Genomic DNA, 19580 nt, shown 5'->3' with positions numbered 1-19580 from the left:
AAACTACTTTACAAAGTGTGAAAAACATCATATAAAGTACTATATGAATATAAAATATTTTAATATACTAGTATTTCAAGCATGTGCTCACTCTACATGAATTTTTTAGATCTCTGTCATGTATCTTGCAGCCTAAATACTAATGGGACGTCTGGGGGAAGCAGAGTCCCTGTGCAGAGAGAGAGGGTCTCTCAAACGTTATCACCTCCTTTAAATGTCCATGTCCTATTATCTTGTCCTCAGCTTTTGGTCCCAGAAACAGCCTATCTGTATATTAAGAATGCATCATTTGGATACTGACTCTTATGAACTATGTTCATAAAAGAAAATGTCACAGGCATGCACGTACACGTGATACCAGAAAAATAATTTTTGTGTATTTTGCAATTAGAAATATAATAGTCACCTAAAGCAGAAGCACATCCTCAGGCTAGTACAAAACTCCTGATGGAGAAATCTGTCTGGGAAATGGATTTAAAAGCAGATGGCTCCTGCATAAGTCAGGTTTTTACGAACATCAGGATATGACAGGCATTTCCTTAGTAAAGGTGTGCTCGCCCCACGGGTGCAGTGGGGAAGCCCCCATCCAGGGCAGTGCTGCCTGAATACGGAAAACTGATTTTTCCAGCTTTTTTTCTGATCACCTCCAGTTCAGCTGACATCTGGAGCCAAGGATGGAAATAGGATTGGTAGGTATTCTCCTTCCTCTCCACCTGTTGATACAATGTATTTTCCCCATGCCAAATGGGAACATCAAGTCTTAACATGGCGATTTTAAGGTCTATCTCAGCATCTGGGAAATTTCCTGCTGACATCTCTCTTGTATCGTCTACTGAGTGCCATTTATCTAATAGTTTATGTTACTATTAGGGTAATGACTTCACTATGTTTACTGCCCAGCAGATAAAGGGGAGAAAAGAGGGAAGTACAACCTTAACGATGCCTTTAAAACGTGAAAGGCTGAGGCTTGGTTAGACTCCTTGGGAATTAAATGGACAAATGCATTTCCAGTGGATCCAGATGCTTAACAAACTTTGATCACCAGGTTCTTAAACATTTAGCAACACTGGTTTAAAGAATCTCTGCAAATCCACCTTTAAACCCAGAGTATGAAACTAACAATCACCCAGTGAACCAGAAAGCTATAATGAGAACTACATTCCAGTTGAATATGGTAAAGCAGGTAGTGCTCAGCAATGTGACAGAGGTCACAGTGAGGCACAGGAGAGTTTGGGGGTGAGGGTCAGAGGCTCACAATTGGGAAGGCAAAATATTTTATTCAAAAGAGCTCAAGGGGCTTCCCTGGTGGCGCAGTGGTTAAGAGTCCGCCTGCTGACGCAGGGGACGCGGTTCATGCCCCGGTCCGGGAAGATCCCACATGCCTCGGAGCCGCTGGGCCCGTGAGCCATGGCTGCTGGGCCTGCGCGTCCGGAGCCTGTGCTCCGCAACGGGAGAGGCCACAACAGTGAGAGGCCCGCGTACCACAAAAAAAAAAAAAAAAAAAAATATCTGATAACAATGCATTCATTGGTATACAGGCTAGGCTACGAGAAAGCACCTGTATGGATCACATGAAGTGACCATAAACCAATCACATTGCTGCTTCTTCGTTATCGATGCATGAATTGTTACAACTGTAAATAATGAGTTTACTTTTCACATTATCTTCTCCTTATTGTTATCTAGTGTTAGTAATACATATAACATCTATGGTGTTTGTATCATATAAGACACTATTGATGTAGGTACTGACACATGATTCATCTTCTAAACAGATGACGTAAACTTAATGTATCAATAAATACAGTACAGTACCATAAATGTATTTTCTCTTCCTTATGATTTTCTTAATAACATTTTCTCTTCTTTAGCTTATTTTACTGTAAGAATATAGTATATAATACACATAACACACAGAATATGTGCTAATTGACTTTTCATGTTGTCGGTGAGGATTCTGGTCAACAGTGGGCTATCAGTGGTTAAGTCTGGGCGGAGTCAAAAGTTACATATGGATTTTCAACTGTGTGTGTGTTGGGGGGTCAGCACCCTTAAGCTCCACACTATTCAAGAGCCAACTGTAGTTTGATAATTCCTTTTAAAGGCCGATCTCCTGAGACCATTGATAAATTAAATCATTCCTTTAGTTCTGACTGTCTGAGCCAGGTGTGTTCAAGGCTATTATGGGCTGAGTGCTGTGTCCCTTTCAAATTCATATGTTGAAGCCCCAACTCCCAAAGTGATAGAATTGGGAGATGGAGCATCAGAGAGGTGATTATGCTTAGCTGAGGCAATGAGGGTGGAGCTCCATAATGGGATTAGTGCCCTTATAAGAAGAGGAAGAGAGACCAGGGCTCTCTCTGCTGCACACATGGGGAGGTCATCTGAGCACACACAAGAAGACCAGAACATGGCCTACATAAGCCAGGAAGGGGGCCCTTAACAATAACGGAATCTGAGGGCCCCTTATTTTTTTCAGCCTCCAGAGCTGAGAAATAAAGGTTTGTTGTTTAAGCCACCCAGATTGTGGGCTTTTGTTTTTCTTTTTGTCACAGCAGCTCAAGCTGACTAAGACAAAGGCAAAACAAAAATTTAAGATCTGGATTGTAGCCAGTGTCAAAACTAAATGAACGCACCAGGCTCTGGCAGCCATGGAGCCCCACAAGGGCTCACTCCTAGAGGTTTTGGGTGTGCATTGCTAAAGGGAAAGAGAAGAAGATCAAGGCAAAGGTGAGCAGGACAGACCTTCTGATCTTGTCTAGATGCCTGGAGACCAAGGAAGAGTCCAGTGCAGGTTCCAGAGGGGAACTAGCTAGGCCTTCTCTACTGTGGGAAGGTCCCCTCCAAAAGAAGTTTCTAAAAACACTCAGCCTCTTAGCCTAGTGAAACCATACACAGCCTTATGAAGCCTGCCTTAGCCAAACCCACTTCCCTTGCTTCCATTTTAATCCTACAAAAGAAGAAACTTTGTCCCAAAGGCCATATTTTTGAATTATACCCTGACTGGTTATCAATATATTTATAAAAAAGAAGGATATTCAGTAAGTAGAGCATTTTCCCTCTGCAAGAAAAACTACTTTTTTTTTTTTTTTTTTTTTGCGGTACGCGGGCCTGTCACTGCCGTGGCCTCTCCCGTTGCGGAGCTCCGGACACGCAGGCTCAGAGGCCATAGCCCACAGGCCCAGCCGCTCCGCGGCATGCGGGATCCTCCCGGACCAGGGCACGAACCCGCGTCCCGTGCATCGGCAGGCGGACTCTCAACCACTGCGCCACCAGGGAAGCCCCGAAAAACTACTTTTTAACTCTTTTTTTTGTTTGTTTTATACATAAAAACAGCACATGTACATTGGGGAAAATTTAAAATATGACAGATGACAGAAAGAAAAAATTCAAGTCACTAGCTGGGGAGATACTACTTAATATATTTATTTCACCATATAGTTTAATTATATATGTATTTATATATAATTAATACATATTAATATTATAGGTGTTTATATATAATTAATTCATATTAATATATGTTGATACACAATAATACATATTAATATTATTAATACATATTAATGTATAATTAATACATATTTGTACATATATTTAATTTAAAATTGAATTTAACATACTGCTTTACGATTTTTTACCCACTTAAGAAAATAAGCTGAGATAACATCATGAAATGATCTTTCATAACGTTATTCTTAACGGTTGCAAAATGAATTTTTGTATTGAGGTAGCATAGATGAACTCATCCTCTATTGTAAGAAATGTAACACTGCTCCTGGTGTTTCATTATTATAAATACACTGCCGTGAATAACCTTGTAGCTAACTGTTTGCTATCACTATTCATTATTTCCTTAGGATGAACTCCTAACAGTAGATTGCTAAAATTAGACTTATTTAAATATTTAACACTTTTAAAATGTATTGCCCAAGTGCACTCTAAAAGGATTTTAACAATTTACACGTGTGTTAACACAGCTTTTACTACCCCTTAATTTCCATTCAAGAGACATTTAAATACCAGAAATTGTTGCAGGTACGAGGGCACAAAGATAAAACAAGCACAGTGGAGAAAGGACAGCCTCTTCAATAAGTGGTGCTGGGAAAACTGGACAGGTACATGTAAAAGTATGAGATTAGAACACTCCCTAACACCATACACAAAAATAAGCTCAAGGGCTTCCGTGGTGGCGCAGTGGTTGGGAGTCCGCCTGCCAATGCAGGGGACACGATTTCGTGCCCTGGTCCGGGAGGATGCCACGTGCCGTGCAGCGGCTGGGCCCGTGGGCCATGGCTGCTGAGCCTGCACGTCTGGAGCCTGTGCTCCGCAGTGGGAGAGGCCACAGTGGTGGGAGGCCCGCGTACCAAGAAAAAAAAAAAGAAACTCAAAATGGATTAAAGACCTAAATGTAAGGCCAGAAACGATCAAACTCTTAGAGGAAAACAAAGGCAGAACACTCTATGATATAAATCACAGCAAGATTCTTTTTGACCCCCCTCCTAGAGAAATGGAAATAAAAACAAAAATAAACAAATGGGACCTAATGAAACTTCAAAGCTTTTGCACAGCAAAGGAAACCATAAACAAGACCAAAAGACAACTCTCAGAATGGGAGAAAATATTTGCAAATGAAGCAACTGACAAAGGATTAATCTCCAAAATTTATAAGCAGCTCATGCAGCTCAATAACAAAAAAACAAACAACCCAATCCCAAAATGGGCAGAAGACCTAAATAGACATTTCTCCAAAGAAGATATACAGACTGTCAACAAACACATGAAAGAATCCTCAACATCATTAATCATTAGAGAAATGCAAATCAAAACTACAATGAAATATCATCTCACACCAGTCAGAATGGCCATCATCAAAAAATCTAGAAACAATAAATGTTGGAGAGGGTGTGGAGAAAAGGGAACATTCTTGGTTAATTTTATTTTATTTATTTATTTAATTTTGCGGTATGCGGGCCTCTCACTGTTGTGGCCTCTCCCGTTGCGGAGCACAGGCTCCGGACGCACAGGCTCGGCGGACATGGCTCACGGGCCCAGCCGCTCTGCGGCATGTGGTATCTTCCCAGACTGGGGCACGAACCCATGTCCCCTGCATCGGCAAGCAGACACTCAACCACTGCGCCACCAGGGAAGCCCGAAAAGGGAACACTCTTGCACTGCTGGTGGGAATGTGAATTGGTACAGCCACTATGTAGAATAGTATGGAGGTTCCTTAAAAAACTACACATAGAACTACCATATGACCCAGCAATCCCACTACTGGGCATATACCCTGAGAAAACCATAATTCAAAATGAGTCATGTACCAAAATGTTCATTGCAGCTCTATTTACAATAGCCAGGAGATGGAAACAACCTAAGTGTCCATCATCGGATGACTGGATAAAGAAGATGTGGCACATATATACAATGGAATATTACTCAGCCATAAAAAGAAACAAAATTGAGCTATTTGTAATGAGGTGGATAGACCTAGAGTCTGTCATACAGAGTGAAGTAAGTCAGAAGGAGAAAGACAAATATTGTAAGCTAACACATATATATGGAATTTAAGAAAAAAAATGTCATGAAGAACCTAGGGATAAGACAGGAATAAAGACACAGACCTACTAGAGAATGGACTTGAGGATATGAGGAGGGGGAAGGGTAAGCTATGACAAAGCGAGAGAGTGGCATGGACATATATACACTACCAAACGTAAGGTAGATAGCTAGTGGGAAGCAGCCGCATAGCACAGGGAGATCAGCTCAGTGCTTTGTGACCGCCTGAAGGGGTGGGATAGGGAGGGTGGGAGGGAGGGAGACGCAAGAGGGAAGAGATATGGGAACATATGTATATGTATAACTGATTCACTTTGTTATAAAGCAGAAACTAACACACCATTGTAAAGCAATTATACTCCAATAAAGATGTAAAAAAAAAAAAACAGCACAGAATTTACAGCCCATTTATTACCATGATCAAACCCAGGGATAGAGGAACTGGGATTGATAAATCTTCCCTAATAAACACCAAGCCTGCAGAGTGGGTTCCTGGGCGCCGATCATGCCGCTCAGATGACAAGCGGCCCTTGAGAAGATATATACCTTTCCTTTCCTCCCTGGGTCTAGCCAAGCACCTCAATTAACCATGAGAGATGATCTTGGACACATGTTCCCGTTGGCTTCCGAGGGAGCCAAAGGAATTAAGAAAGAGACAATCAAAATACTGCAGTTCTCTTAATGCACCCTCTTAGCTGGAAATTAATTGAGTTCTTAATGTGAATTTATTTTCAAAGAGGCTGTGGACAAAAGGAGAAAGCACACAGAACGCCACCATCACTAATTTCCCACCTTTGACACCAAGTCGGGATGCTCTTGGGGCACAGGCCCTCTCCGAGAGGACGGAGAGAACAGTGGGACCTCCTTGGTACCACTTTCTAATTGCTTCTGGCCTGCACCCTTCATTTCCTTTAAGTGCCCACTCCAGGTGGGCAATGTGGTCCCAACAGTACATCCCACAGAGCAGCTCCTCCATGACAAGGACTCGGTCTACATGCCATTTTCTTCCCATTGCTGATGGGGTGGGAGCAGGGCCCTGCATCTCACCAGCTGACCTCCACTACGGCTCACTGCCTAATGACCCATGATTCCTGAGATCCACTCATGGAAGAAGAGACTTTTACTTCTACCATCAAGTGCTCTGTCTCCCTGGGTCAGATGTGGCTACTTAACATAGAAAGTAAAACATCCTTGCAGATGGCAATTCCTGCCCTGCTGCAGGTGGCTGCTTTTATTTTCTTAAATAGATATATAAATAAACAAGTCTGAATGGTGCATTTTACTCATTTCTCTAAGTAATGTAAAAACAAAGCCTTAATACACTCCCTATCCACGAGCATAAGCTTTCCTCACCTTGGTCTAAAAATACCAACACTTCTAATACAGTCTCTGATTAGACTAATATAAAACTGATTTATATTTTCAGAAGTTAGAGGATGCATCAAAACAGGAAATGAAAAATAAAGGGCATACCTGATAAAAGTTAGGCCAGAAAGTACTGATGGCCAGCTCTGCCCTGTTCCATGTACGGTTTGGGTCTCCAGATATATTCCAAATAGGGTTCCCCAAAGGTCCGTTATTGACCTTCACGTAGACATTGAGTAACCCGGGAGCAGAATTACTCTTGCTGGATACAAAGTAGTGAAAATCAATGCAGTGGGTGTCATTTTCTTTGAGCTGAGGTAAGAGGAGGTGGGCTCTCTGTCCCTCAGATCTCCCAGACGTGTTCACCAACATGAAGGAGCCTGCGAAAAGAAAATCAAAGGACGGTCACAACCGGAAACACTACTTCCTGCTCATACCTGAAAAGTCACCATCATTTCCATGGGTCGACACTGCAGTTCCACACATCTGACCTTGGCTTTGAAAGTCCCACCTCTTTCACACCTTTTCATCCCCAAAGTGCTCTCAAGGTCAGTGGGGATGGCAAATTCCCTTGATGTCACTGCAATTAGTTTCCTAAATAATAGGTATATGCATGTTTGCAGATCTGCACTGGTCGATCTGGTGGTCACTAGCCACATGGAGTTTTTTTTTTTAATTAATTAAAATTCTATAATATTGAGTCATATTTTAGATTCCACATATAAGTGATATCACATGGTATTTGTCTTTGTCTTTCTGACTTACTTCACTTAGTATGATAATCTCTAGGTCCATCCATGTAGCTTCAAATGCCATTATTTTGTTCTTTTTTATGGCTGAGTAATATTCCATTGTGTGAGTGTGTGTGTGTGTGTGTGTGTGTGTGTGTGTGTGTGTGTTGTGTGTGTGTGTGTATATATATAAAATATATTATTATATATACATCACATCTTCTTTATTCATCTGTCAATGGACATTTAGGTTGTTTCCATGTCTTGGCTATTGTGAATAGTGCTACTATGAACATAGGGGTGCATGTATTTTTTGAATTGTAGTTTTGTCTGGATATATGCCCAGGAGTGGAATTGCTGGAGCATATGGAGGAGGGTTGGACTGGGAACTTGGGGTTGGTAGATGAAAATTATTACATATGGAATGGATAACAACAAAGTCCTACTGTATAGCACAGGGAACTATATTCAAAATCCTGGGATAAACCATCATGGAAAAGAATATGAAAAAGAGTATACATATGGATAACTGAGCCGCTTTGCTGTATAGCAGAAATTAACACAACACTGTAAATCAACTAGACTTCAATAAAAAAAAAAGAGATGAATTAAAAAAAATTCAGCACTTGGACAAAAAAAAAAAAAGTTCTGTAATATTGAAAGTGTAGGTCCTCAGCCCCAGGAACCATATTTCAAGCGCTCAATAGCCACATGGGGCCAGTTGCTACCATACTGGGCTGCACAGATATTGAACTTTTCCATCATCCCTAAACAACACTGTTCTACAATGGCGCCACCACTGAGTAATCACAGACACTCTGAGATTCTCATATAATCTAGAGAAAGGGAACAGATTGCTCTGGTTTGTGGAATCTTAGAAAATTGGCCTGATGATACTCCTTGTCATCAATATAACATGATTTTCTTGCAGCTCAGCACCCATCCCCCCAACTACTGTCACAACTGGCTTCTCCTCAACTAGGGGTGTTCTCATAATGGGGGGATGACGGAGTTTACCGATCAATGGCTGTGCCCATGGGGGACAGTCGTTCACAGAAGTCTCTGTGAGCTCCTTGTTTTCAACTTTTCATCCAGGGCACTAACCCACCCGTGAGTGCTGAAGAGTTTCCAGATGGATTCAAGCTTCCCAGATACCCTGACCTTGGGAAAGGTCACTTGGACTTTCTCCATGCCTAAGATCACCAGAAATAGCAACTAAAATAAATACATGAATTTTATATATCACACAAAGAAAGGTAAATCAAAATGTTCTAAGATGAACGGGAAAACAGGTCATCACAAGCCTTCTTTAGCAGAGAGGAAAACATGTATGGAAATTCTGAGGGGGAAGTACAACTAAATTTGGAAAATAAAGATAAAAAAAAACACTACTCAGGGTGGTTGGACTCATGGTTTCTACGGCATGAAGGGACTATTACCCTCAGTTGAGTATTCCTTTAAAAACGTCCCTCATTGAACCATAATTTTCAAGGAGGTGTGTGTATGCACGTTTGCGGGTATATATATGTTAGTAAACACCCACACGTATCTATAAAGATACATACACAATCTCAGAAAAAGTGTGGAAATTTTCTCTCATCCACAAGCTGTGATTTCCTAAACAGCAAAATGAGAAGACTACTTTTCCCAGGGAATTATCAGGAGGACTAAATAAAAACCAGGAATGTAGATATATCCTTTATAAATTAATAGACTATCGTTAAAGGATCAATATTACAAAATGTTTGCTTCTGGTTATTACCTCTCAGGGCCCCTTCATGAGATGAGCTAGTGTTAATGCCATGTAAGAAAAATAGGAACTGAGTCACAGAGAGATGAGGACGCATCTTAGCCAGGCTTTAGGATGAGTCAGTGGCAAAATCAGAACTTGGGGCCTCTGGGTTTCCAGCCCATTACTCATCCTGCTACCCTCCAATAACTCCACATTTCTTCATGCGCCATTTGAGCACATATGGAGAAAACAAACCCTTTCATGACAGTGAAGGAAAATTATGGGAGCTATCTGAAAATACAGCAATTTTTCAAGAGATGAATGTTACGCACCTGGAAATATGAAAGTCAAGCCACAAGGGAAGGGTTATTGCGGAACATATATTTCAGTAATAAAGAAGAACTGCAAATGTGATTTAAGAAAGAGTTGGGGACAGAGAGAGGGATTTTGTGACAAGAGAATACCACTGCAGTGATTTGGGTTAGCTATGCTCTACAAAATGTGAAAAAAAAAGCTCTTCAAAATACACAGGGTCGACCAACCCCATCACAAATTGAAAGAGGGCAGTTGGTGTTTATGAGTTAAAAATCGTACTTTGTCGCTCTTAGTAAAATATAAGCGTATTTATTCCAAATTCAATCATTTGGGGCTCTGGCATCTGCAACATAGTTGCAATGTAGAATATTCCCTGATGGGACTAAGGCATGAGTCGGCCTTGAAGCCAACTCTGAATCACCAAAAGCTTTAGTATTGTCACCCTGCCGAGAATATTACTTCTTGGAGTGTTTCCATCACTTAAACTTGGGTGACCAGAGATGGTAAATATGGCAATATGCATAGGAGAGCAAAAGTAGGTTTCCTGCATCCTGGAAAGTCTAGTTTGGATGACTGGATGAAGAGTCTCTTTTCACACGTTGGTATAAACCAGGTAACATCCTACCATAGGTGTTTGGGAAATCACTGGGTTTCCCTAAAATACTATTTTCCCCAACTACACAGCCTATCCTTCAATATCTACTCATTAAGCTTCATTCTAGGACAAAATACTAATTTTTATCTTGAGGTCAAGGTGAAACTCAGGTATTTTAAGTTGCAAACACTCAAATGGTCCTGATTTTTATACTTTCTCCTTTTTTTCCCCCTTTTGAACCAGAATGCAGTCTATCCCATTACAAGGCATGTTGCTGCAATGCAGATTAGCTAACAGGATTAGCAAATAGGGGAGTGACATCCATATAACACTAGAGCCCCTTCAGACCACATGCAACTTTTTGCAGGACATTAATGTTGTAGAGCAATCAAGGCAAATTTTCTCTCCAATAAAGGGCTACGTGATGGCCTTTCGACAAAGGTGAAACTCCTGCAGAAGGGCCTTCGCTTAGGGTCAAAAGTGGCAAGAAGTTTAGTGGCTCTACAGAGCCATTCCTCTTCCCGCTCTGTGAGGCTGTCTGGGAAACTGCAAGACCAGATGAAGAAGCTGTGAATCTTCTGCTCCCCTCCTGAGTTTAGAGAGGAAAGCACACTGACTGATGGAGACGATGAACCCAGATCGTATACTTCAGCTGGCAGAGAGTGGTCTCTATCAGAAGGGAATGACTGACTCCGAGGCCCCCTCTGGTGAGAAGGAGGATGTGGAAGCCCTCAGGCACAGGGCTAAGGATGGACTCACAGGGATTCTAAGTGCCAGGCGGAAGTTAATGAGGCCAGGATTTTTATTAGGGCTGTGACTGTTTCACTGGTTCTCCGGCTACAAAGCTGTGTAGATTTTGAATAGTCAGCTCCAGTTTTCTTACAAGATCTAGCATTTTCGGTGCATGGTTTTGTGCAACAGTCAAAGGGTTTCCAAGGACAGGTGTGCGGAGCTGGTCGAAACACCTACTCTACCTGAACCGTCCTCCTACCTCACTGGTTCTGCCCTCTGGAAGCAGCTCCATCTAGACTGTCCCCTCGGTCACAGGCAAAGGTCCTGCTTCTAAACAGTCCAGAAACCAATGAGCAGCTCGTCAACACACAGTATTCTTTTTACTGAGGTACAGCTGCTGTACAATATTATATAAGTTACAGGTGTACAATAGAGTGATTCACAACTTCTAAAGGTTATACTCCATTTATAGTTATTGTAAAATATTGGCTCTATTCCCTGTGTTGTACAATATATCCTTGTAGCTTATTTTATACCTTATAGTTTATATCTCTTAATTCCGTCCCCTCCTTTCACTTCCCCCTTTCCCCCTCCCCCCGGTAATCACCAGTTTATTTTCTGTATCTGTGAGTCTTGCTTCTTTTTTGTTATATTCACTAGTCTGTTGTATTTTTTAGATTCCACATATAAGTGACATCAACAGTATTTGTCTCTCTTTAATGCACACTATATTTTAGAGAAAAAGTCTCTCTTTACTGAGCACCTGTTCCCTGGGGTATAGTCCCCTGAGAAGTGTCGCTCAGCTGGTATTTCTGTGTAGCTTCACAGTGAACGATTAATGCACATACAGGCATTTAGAACAGTGTTTGCCATATAGCACAGGCTCAAAAATTATTGGTGATTATCATTACGATTACTATGTTGCTTCATACCTCCTAATGCCTGCTTCTCTAAATTACCTGTAATTCTTCAGCATTTAGCTCTGTATATTTATTTCTGCCTGCCTGTCCACAACCCTCCTGGTCCTATCCTTTTTCACCTAAAATGGTAATGTTTAAGTTCCCTTTCTTTATGGGAGAGGAACATTAGTACTGAAGTTTTACAAAACCTTCAACTCGATCCATCTTGCCCCTATATTTAAGCTTCGGGAAGGAGATCTTCACTTCTGTGTGTGGTCACGAGGACTTATCACATGGTTTGAAGTACAGAAGATGATATTTCAGTCGGCACTTGTACTTCCTAGCAGTGCTGCACTACTGTCCTATGCTGAATGTACAGAAGAAAGTGGGAACATTTATGTTTAGCATCGTCTAGCGACTTGGAATCCTGGGGTAAATTCCCAGTTGTGTCTAAAGGGATAGCAGGTGAGATGCCTTTTAATTGTTTGAATTTATCACCTACCTGCTATGGAAGGAAAGTCAACATCATAACTGATGTTTAAAGAATTAAAAGCATTTCTATTCAATTCTAGACTATTACGTCTGCTTTCTTAAATGTCCCTATATGGCTGAATGTTTAATTTTCACCTTCTAGTTCAATGTTTGTACTGTGAGGAAATGCACTTCCGAAGAGTAATTGGGTCCCCATTTTTGACACATCCTTACCTCAGTTTTTTTCCCCACAAAAAATACTCCAATTGGGCAAAGAAATAAAAGAAATCAGAATTCAAATTAACATTGAAATTCTGTTTCTGTTCAGATAACACACACCCTTAAGTCACCTAGTACAGAAGCGGAGAGAATATAACATTGCAGGTAAATGGAAAGATCTCCACGGAATGGAGCTGGCTTCAAAAGGGGCCGTCTCTACAGGCAGACTTGCAAGGTCTTTAAGAATCATTATTTTGGTTTTTCTGAAAAGGAGAACTCTGTTATGAGAACATGTGATGTTCATATTCTTGAATCTTTGGGTGAATTAAATTGAGCTTAATCGTATCCATGGGCAAATGCATTTGATGAGGTGGTGGCAATAACGACATATAATTAGCTATTCCTTCTACCCCATCATTAAAATTTGCATTGGTGTTAGAGCCTCCACATTTTTAAAGGCTGAGGAAACTGCAAGAATTCTCCTCCAGCATTTGAGAAGCTTTGTGCACACAACAGATGCAGCAGGAAGAGAGAATTGTGTGTGTTATTCAATACCTTTGCTGACAGAGAAGCAGCATCTTATGAAGTTTAAAGCCATTACAACTTTCACTATTTAAGCCTCTTAGTTTCAGTAAAAGCACACAGATCATTGGCTCTTCTCTCCCTTTGGCTGTTCTGTCTTCATTTTCCCCTCTACCGCCAGGCCTTCAAATCGGTGGACTTACGATCCAAAAGCTACGTAAGTAGCTTACAAGTTCCATCTTTGCTAGCATATATCCAGAATCTGGGTTACGGGGCCATTCATTCTCCCTCTGACTCCTTAGATACGCCAGTTGTAACAATTCAGTTATCTAGAGCAGTGCCTCTGAAACCACTGATGATGAAGGACCAGTTTTGTAATTTTCTGCTGCAGCTCAGATCGAGTTTATGTAAAATACAATGAACATGGATTTCTAGAAAAAAGGAAATAAAAAGACATGCAAAATGCAAGCCCAAATTTGTTAGCTTAAATAAACAGAAAATTACTCTGTTAAATTCCTATAGAAGGGCTTCCCTGGTGGCGCAGTGGTTGGGAGTCCGCCTGCTGATGCAAGGGACACGGGTTCGTGCCCCGGTCCGGGAAGATCCCACATGCCGCGGAGCGGTTGGGCCCGTGAGCCATGGCCGCTGAGCCTGCACGTCTGGAGCCTGTACTCCGCAACGGGAGAGGCCACGACAGTGAGAGGCCCGCGTACCGCCAAAAAAAAAAAAAAAAATTCCTATAGAAATTTCTAAAGACTTGCCCTCAATTTCTATAGTGGTCCTGGACCAGGAACAATGTGGGGACCAGCTCTGACCTGCAGAGCCCACTGCGTGGCATGCACGTAAAATGACAATGGCTTAGCACCCCGGGTGCCCAAGAGGCATGTTTTCTAGGCAGTGGAAGAAGAAGACGGAGACAGAAAAAGTGAAAGAAAGGAATGGAAAAAGATTCTCTCGTTTCTTGAGCCAGAGATAACAGTCATCAAGTCAACCCCTTTGGCTATGACAGAAAGTGGTACAAGAAAATGAAAAGGAAGAGTGGGACGCAAGTGGACACACAGAGAAGAGACGGACTCAACTACGGTGAATGGAACTGAAAAAGAACCGGTTTCAAGGCAAGGAGAAAAGAAGAGAGCTGGTGGGCAAGGCACACAGAGTCACCATATACCTGGGCTGTTCTTAAGGAATAGAGAATGCAGGGAAGTAAGACGTGCAGTTAGTGCTCAGGCCAATTCACTAAATTCTCCCAATAGTAAAGACTGGAAGAAACGCAAAGAAGTCCTTAACTCACCAAAGTGACCCATTGACACCATCTGATAGAGCTGGGGCGACTTTGAATGTTTTACATTCAAGCTCCGGAGGCAATGCCCCAAAAGCAATATTTCTCAAACATTTTCACCATAACTCATTGTATCAAACAGATAGCATGCTGCAAGGCAGCATACGTGTGTGATGCTGTGCGTGCACACAAACACACACGTATTCAGACAAAACTCTCATGAAGAAAATGCATCACTATGTTTCTTACCATGTGTGTCTGTGCATTTTACTCCCATTTCCTGTTCTACCCTATTTCATCTCGCAACATAAATAAGTCAATGAACGTTGGATATGACCCACAACTGATTTCATAGCCCAAGACTGCTTTAAGGCCGTACTTTAAGGCCCCCCAGTACCCCCAAATCAAGAAGATCTAACCTGTGCTCTGCCTCCTCAGTGGGAAAGCTTCTTCTTTTTAATTTGTAATTTTAAATTTGATCGTATCCCTCAAATATCAAAATACTAAAATACTATATCCCTTCTCCTGCTCCCTCAGCCAGTATAACAATGGTCCTAAAGACAATGTCTTTTCTGATGAGAAACCTTGTGAAATGGGGAAGATGAAGACTGTGGAGAAATAAATGAACTCGGGAACAAAGCTCCAAGGGAACAAAACCTCTGTGGGGAGGTGCCTAGCACTTTAAAAGCACTTATTAGCGCCCATATCAGCCTGATGAAACCTTCTCCACGGCCACACTCCTGTTCTACAGACCAGGCATCAAGCATCCTTCCTTTTTTGAAGGGCCTTTTCTGTGCCCCTTTCGAAAATGTCACCCGAGCACAAATGTGAAATACGTTATTTTGCAACCACTAGAGAAGAAAACTTTTTTTTTTTTGCGGTACGCGGGCCTCTCACTGTTGTGGCCTCTCCCGTTCAGAGCACAGGCTCCAGACGCGCAGGCTCAGCGGCCATGGCTCACGGGCCCAGCCGCTCCACGGCATGTGGGATCTTCCCGGACTAGGGCACGAACCCGTGTCCCCTGCATCGGCAGGCGAACTCTCAACCACTGCGCCACCAGGGAAGCCCGAGAAGAAAACTTTTAATAAAAAAATTCTCTCTTCATCCAGAGGTCCTCTGTCCCTTTCTATTTTTCCCCTCTCTCTTCTTGCCTTCCTTGTGGATTCTCAATAATTACTGAGCTAGAAGAACATCTGTTAGTTGCAATGATTTTTGCCATGTTCCTAAAACTCTGGTGAAAATACAGTAAGATGGCAAAGAAGCAACACCTCCCACAGGGAAGCTCAAGCTATACTCTCCAACTGCATGATCTCTTCCCTCCTGAAGAGTCCAGTATGTGCTCTCAGCAGGAGGGAAGCTGGGGACTCATGTGGCCTGGCCTTCTTGCATGTCATACTGGCTAGTAAAAGGCACTCTGTGCTCCCCAAGGGAATTCTGCATCAATCTAGGTGCTATAAAATTAATAATAAGCATAGTTCAACTATTTACAATAGCCCGGACATGGAAGCAACCTAAACGTACATTGACAGATGAATGGATAAAGAAGATGTGGTATATATCAATATATATAATGGAATATTACTCAACCATAAAAAAGAATGGAATAATGCCATTTGCAGCAATAGGGATGGACCTAGAGATGATCATACCAAGTGAAGTAAATCAGACAGAGAACGACAGATATCACATGATATCACTTATATGTGGAATCTAAAAAAAAGTGATACAAATGAACTTATTTACAAAACAGAAATAGACTCACAGACATAGAAAACAAACTTATGGTTACCAAAGGGGAAAGGGGGAGAGGGACAAATTAGGATTAACAGATACACACTCCTATATATAAAATAGATAATCAATAAGGACCTACTGTATAGCACGGGGAACTACATTCAATATCTTTTAATAACCTACAATAGAAAAGAATCTTAAAAAGAATACATATATATATATGTATAACTGAATCACTTTGCTGTATACCTGAGACATTATAAATCAACTGTACGTCAATAAAAAAATAATTAAAAAAATAATAAGCACAGCTCACACCTAAAATGTGTATAAAACACTTGCTTCAGGACATTTAAATTAAATGCCTCAAAGATAATGCAATTGTTAATTTAGTGATTCATAGCATAACTGAATGGGTATTTTTATTCTTTATTACTCATAGAAATACTGAGGTGACCAAAAGATATGAATTTGCCTTAACTAGTCATTTTTAGCCATGGCAGGACTCATCTGATACATTATGTACTGAGCTTTTTGAGAACTACAAACAACAAAACTTGGACTGATTTTTCCAGCAAGAACCTCACAGCTAGGCTGTCTATCATATTAGAAATATTTTGAATTGAGCACAGAAACAAAAAAAATTTACAGATTAACAAATCAGACCTATTAAGGTCACCAATATTTACATAACTGCAGCCTGAAGTGGCTGTAAAATCTGTGGGTTTACAACCTAGAACCGTCAACCAGAAACTCTTAAAAAAATAAAAGAGTTTTGAGACACAGTTATCATATGAGAGACAAAGCAGGAAGGAAGAGGTTTCTGGAAAACAGAAGAAACCCTGGGGGTTCCATTGAGAGAAGTAATGTCTATCCTTCCATAAGAAAAGTGATGCTTTAAGGAGAACTCACTTGTATTCTAGTGTGTCACCTAGACAAACTGCTTTAATGACTTAGCTGGAAAATACTAGGTGTGTGCTTTATAATTTATAGGTAAAGAACAAACACAGAATAAAACAAACACGTTTTAACTATCTGACGACGCTAATGACTGTATCTCAGCAAATGAGCCCCAGGTACGAGGATGGGGAAGTGACAGGTAGCCTGGTTAGAATGTTCTCAAGAGGCTGCTTAATTTCCCATGTAAGCCAGGCTTTTTATCAATTGACGGCTTTAGAAAAGAGTTCATTTTTGTTCTAAGTCTCAAATGACACAAGCCATCACAATATAAGCTTCTGCTTATTTTTTTCCCTAAATTACTGTTAATTTAGAGATTTTTTTTTTTTGCATGTGTGTCTGGTGATAGTCTGTCTACCAGCTAAACTATGTCTTGTTTCTAGAAGACATTACAAACAAAAAAACAAAATAAAACAAACAAAAAAAGATTTTAAAAAGGCATTACACAGTAAGCTTCTATATAAAATGTAAACCAAACTGAAATATTTTTAAAATGCATCATATTTGACATTTTCAGCTTAAGGAGTCACCCTTTGCCATAAAAAAAATCGTTCTCCAAGAAACTCCAAGGGTTCTGTTAACATCCCCAGTTGGGAGCTCCCCATACTCCTGAAGAGGAAGCAAAAGATTTTACATGAGATGTTTCATCAGCCTGGCTGGGGTCAGGAGGCAGAGCCCAGCAGGGATTCGCGGGGATCAGAGGGCAGAAAGGGGGAATTATCAAAATTTAACAAGGTTAGTCAGTCAAGGAAATGAATCTGGTCTCCGCATTACACTGATGATACAATATCAAATTTACGAGTGATCAGAACAGTCTGGAATTGAAGGAATCTGTTGGATAATTCATCAGAAAAAGCATTAAGACACCGATAAATAATTAGCAAACGATATGAAGAGGCAATTCATATTAGCAGAAATACAATTAGAGAAGAGATGCCTGGGAAAATATTCATTCTCACGAAGAAATCAAGACACTTAAGTTAGAGCAAATGTCGGGTATGATTTTAAACATGAGTAAATTTCTTAAATACGTAAAAATTTCCAACCCAAACACCTGTGAGGTTCTGGTGAAGCTCCTGCACGTGATCAGGAAGGAAGCCCAGTGATTTTGACAGCATTCCTACAGTAAAGACATAGAGTCATGCTCTTTGCCCTTCTAAAGCAGGCTGGGGAGAATCCTGAGTAGACTCATCTAGAAATAAGAAGAGTGCCTACTCTGAAAGAGGTTCTGAGGGCTACGTGGACCAGGACTCCTGGTGCGGGGTAGGACACAGGGCGCCTTGACCTTGGTGGAAAGGGCTGGGGCTCTGCCACCAGACAGCCTGGATTTGGATCCTAATTCGGCCACTTATTGGATGTCACTGAGAGAGTTAGCTAACGTCACTCTGCCTCAGTCTCCTAAACTAGGAAGTGGGGATACAATTGTGCCCATTTCAAAGAGCGTGTTCAGTGAACTAAATGAGATGATTCACTTAGAACGCTTCTTAGAGGAGTGCCTGGTACAGAGTAGCCATGTGCCAAAGTCTGGCCTCGGCCCCAGTTTTTATCCAAATGTATCTGGTTTTAGCTTAGGGAGATGGAATAGCTAAATGCCTACTTCAAGGTAATTTCTGGCCCTCCTGTGGTCATGAGTGTCAATGATCATGTGATCATATAGACTACATCATCCTTGTCTATTCAGCTTAACAAGGTCAGAAATATTAACCAGGTATGCCATTCAGATTTCTTTCCAAGATCCAAATGTTAATTTTCAGATATGCATAATCATTCTAGATGTAACCCGGAATGAAAAATCTGAGTTGAAATTTTACCAAATCCATTGAGTTATCAATGCACATTTTTTATTGCGAGGGAAAAAATGCCACAACAATTAATGGTGATTGTGAAAGCTGTTAGTTGTGTTTACAAAACGAAGTATTAAGAATTTTCAGACAAATGGGTAAATATATTGACTATTAATATGAGTAATAATAGCTAACATATTACACACACACACACAATATATATATATAAAATATACCAGGCATTCTTCTAAATGCTTTACTTATATTAACTCTTTTAACTCTTACAGAAGACGAGAAACTGGGGTGTAGAGAGGTTAAGTAACTTGTCCAAGGTCTTTCAGCTAGTGAGTGGTAGAGATGAGATATGACCCCCAGGCAAACTGTCTCAGAGTCTGTGCTTTTCAGCAGGATACCAAGCTGCCTCTCAGTATGAAGCATGTGGCACATTAGTTAGATCGCTTTAGGAAGAACATTACACCCTCTTAAGTCTGGCTACTATATATACATATAATAGGTGTCTATAAAGAAATCAAGGCTAATTATGATAAATAAACCTGAGGCTACCAGAGAAGAAGACTTGTTCACTACCAGGTGAAAAGGTCCAGGCCACCTGCTGGAGGACAGGGACCCTGGGAAGCAGAGCTGAGCTGTCCCAGCCAGGCCCCACTTGACCCTGACCTACAGCT

At 41.1% G+C, this 19580-nt stretch overlaps 1 protein-coding gene across 6 annotated transcripts in view; it reads right to left on the bottom strand.

Annotated features, from left to right (window-relative positions):
- Positions 1 to 19580, bottom strand: part of PTPRM (protein tyrosine phosphatase receptor type M) — a 746259-nt gene that overhangs the window by 469257 nt on the left and 257422 nt on the right. For all 6 annotated transcript variants that reach the window (XM_004275949.3, XM_049698267.1, XM_049698268.1 and 3 more), the window contains exon 3: positions 7033 to 7304. In XM_004275949.3, the coding sequence (XP_004275997.1) occupies positions 7033 to 7304 (272 nt within the window). The remainder of the gene's footprint in view (positions 1 to 7032; positions 7305 to 19580) is intronic.

The sequence above is a fragment of the Orcinus orca genome, chromosome 15 (genome assembly GCF_937001465.1).
Source record: "Orcinus orca chromosome 15, mOrcOrc1.1, whole genome shotgun sequence".
Lineage (NCBI taxonomy): Eukaryota > Metazoa > Chordata > Mammalia > Artiodactyla > Delphinidae > Orcinus > Orcinus orca.
The sequence above is the reverse complement of the archived record's forward strand: the minus strand, read 5'-3'. Positions and strand labels throughout refer to the sequence as shown.